The sequence below is a fragment of the Dipteris shenzhenensis genome, chromosome 22 (assembly GCF_047967505.1).
Source record: "Dipteris shenzhenensis isolate YYH24624 ecotype China chromosome 22, Dip_SZ_1.0, whole genome shotgun sequence".
NCBI lineage: Eukaryota > Viridiplantae > Streptophyta > Polypodiopsida > Gleicheniales > Dipteridaceae > Dipteris > Dipteris shenzhenensis.
In genome coordinates this window covers 19,753,186-19,755,420 of record NC_141617.1, presented here as the reverse complement: position 1 = coordinate 19,755,420, position 2,235 = coordinate 19,753,186, and the positions used below count along the sequence as shown (strand labels likewise).

The 2,235-nt window shown below is 47.8% G+C and overlaps 1 protein-coding gene across 1 annotated transcript; it reads left to right on the top strand.

The window, feature by feature from the left end:
• The first annotated feature begins 232 nt into the window (after positions 1 to 232).
• Positions 233 to 1,851, top strand: LOC147887845 (12-oxophytodienoate reductase 3-like). Its single transcript, XM_087393236.1, has 5 exons — positions 233 to 318; positions 416 to 556; positions 668 to 798; positions 884 to 1,069; positions 1,157 to 1,851. Exons 1-5 carry the CDS (start codon positions 233 to 235, stop codon positions 1,849 to 1,851), a joined length of 1,239 nt encoding a protein of 412 aa, XP_087249362.1.
• Positions 1,852 to 2,235: the final 384 nt, after the last annotated feature.

Below are 2,235 nucleotides of genomic sequence, written 5' to 3'. Positions count from 1 at the left end.
GTAACGTCGGCTGAAAGGACTGGCCTGTACGCCATTCTATAATCTCTTCAGTGCTTCGTCACCTGAAGTTCTTGCCCGATCAGCTACTTAAACGAAACTCACCCATCGCCGTTGCTCACCCCATCTCACTCCACAACGCAGGCCACCCCCACCTTACCTTCCACTGATTCCTCTTCACGTCCGTCGCCTTCAACAATTCCCATCTGCTCCACAATCATCGCGTGCTCTACCCATGACTACCGTCGAAGGAAACTCCGACGATATCTTCAGCACTCTCTTATCGCCTATCAAAATTGGGTCTAGAATTCTTTCTCATAGGTCTGATCTCTACCTATGCCTTGGCTCTGCTTTTCTTCGAAGTGCATCTAAATTCTCGGTTTCTAACATCTGTTTCCTTCGTGCTTCACTGGATCAGGGTGGTCTTGGCTCCCCTTACTCGCTGCCGAGCTCTCAACTACGTACCCCAGCCTGCCCATGTGGAGTATTACTCTCAAAGAGCAACACCGTCAGGCCTACTCATCACAGAGGCGGTAGCTGTCGCCCAAGATGGAATTGGGTAAAACTTGTTCTAGATTCAAGTTGTGCGCATTTAGATATGGATTACAATTTTCAATCAATTTCCAATCTTAACGACATGTAGAACTCATTATGTCTCGTTTGTTCTTAGTTTCCCTCACTCTCCCGGGATTTTTAACGACGCTCAGATTGACGCATGGAGGCGAGTCGTCAGCGCCGTGCATGAAAGGGGCGGCATCATATTTTGCCAGCTCTGGCACGTCGGCCGGGCCTCTCACACATGTAAGAGACAGCTGTCTACACCCTGATACTTCGCGTTCCTCAGATTCTATAATCTAACTTCCACTTTGAACACCTTGTCATGCAGATTATCAACCTAACGGCGCCTCTCCAGTTTCTTCCACATGCAGTCCCATTCCCGAACCCTGGACGGTCAAACTGCCTGAGCAGGCATCTGTGGCCGGCTACTCGGCCCCTCGTGCCCTCACTATAACAGGAATAGCAAACGTCATCCAACAATTTCGCCAAGCAGCTCGAAATGCTATGTTAGCCGGTAAGGATGAAAATGCGTTAAGTATGGTTAGCCTGTTTTTGGATATCGCCGCATTCCATTCTCCTGACCAGGCAGTGTTGGCTTTAGGATTTGATGGTGTGGAGATACACGCTGCCCATGGCTATCTCATCGATCAGTTCTTCAAAGATGGAATAAATGATCGTGGAGATGACTATGGTGGCACCATCGAGAACCGTTGCAAATTTGGCTTGCAAGTGCTGTCCGCTGTAGTGAAGGAAATCGGTGCCGAAAGGACGAGTATTCGAATCTCGCCGATTATTGACCACCTTGGAGCAGTGGATTCAAATCCAGCAGCCCTGGGGTTTTATTTGATGAATCAATTGAATCAGTTCAGGCTGTCGTATGTGCATATGACGGAGCCCCGCTTTACCGCTCAGGGAGTTACTGAGACAACCGATGACTGCTTGCAGTTTAGGAGAGCTTACGAGGGGGTGGTAATGAGCAGCGGGGGCTACACGAGGGAGTCGGGGATGGAGGCGGTAAGAAGGGGGTACGCGGATTTGGTAGCGTATGGGCGACTGTTCATTTCCAATCCAGATTTGCCAATTCGATTTGCACTGGATGCAAGCCTAAACCACTATGACAGATCGACGTTCTACACGCACGATCAGCTGAAAGGGTATACAGACTATCCTGTTCTACAAGAGGAGGAGATAGAACTATTGCTGCAGAGAGCGTTGAAGCACGAGGCGATGATAAAGCCCTGCAAAGCCATGGCGAAGAAGCAGCTCGTAAGGCTAGACAGCTTTGGTCAAGCTTGAGCTTTGCAAAGTTCGAACAGTAAATTTACTACGATGATAAAGCCCTGCAAAGCCATGGCGAAGAAAGGCTAGACAGCTTTGGTCAAGCTTGAGCTTTGCAAAGTTATAACAGTTATTTTTTCACATCTTCATGGCGTTGGGATGGAATTCTAGTCCCTTGAAAGAAATTTCATTGAAAATGTGTCATAAACTTGTACGAGCTCTAGCCGACCTAGTTGACTAAGCCTTCATGTTTGAACCAAGCTATCAATGCTGGTTGACTTCAAGCCCCCATGTTTCAAACCTTTATTCACTTCTTAAGGGAAACGATGCTTTCTATCAGCTTTTCCAACTTTCTTTTCCACTAATCTACTTTTGGAATGTAAGTTCTCCACATACCATGGG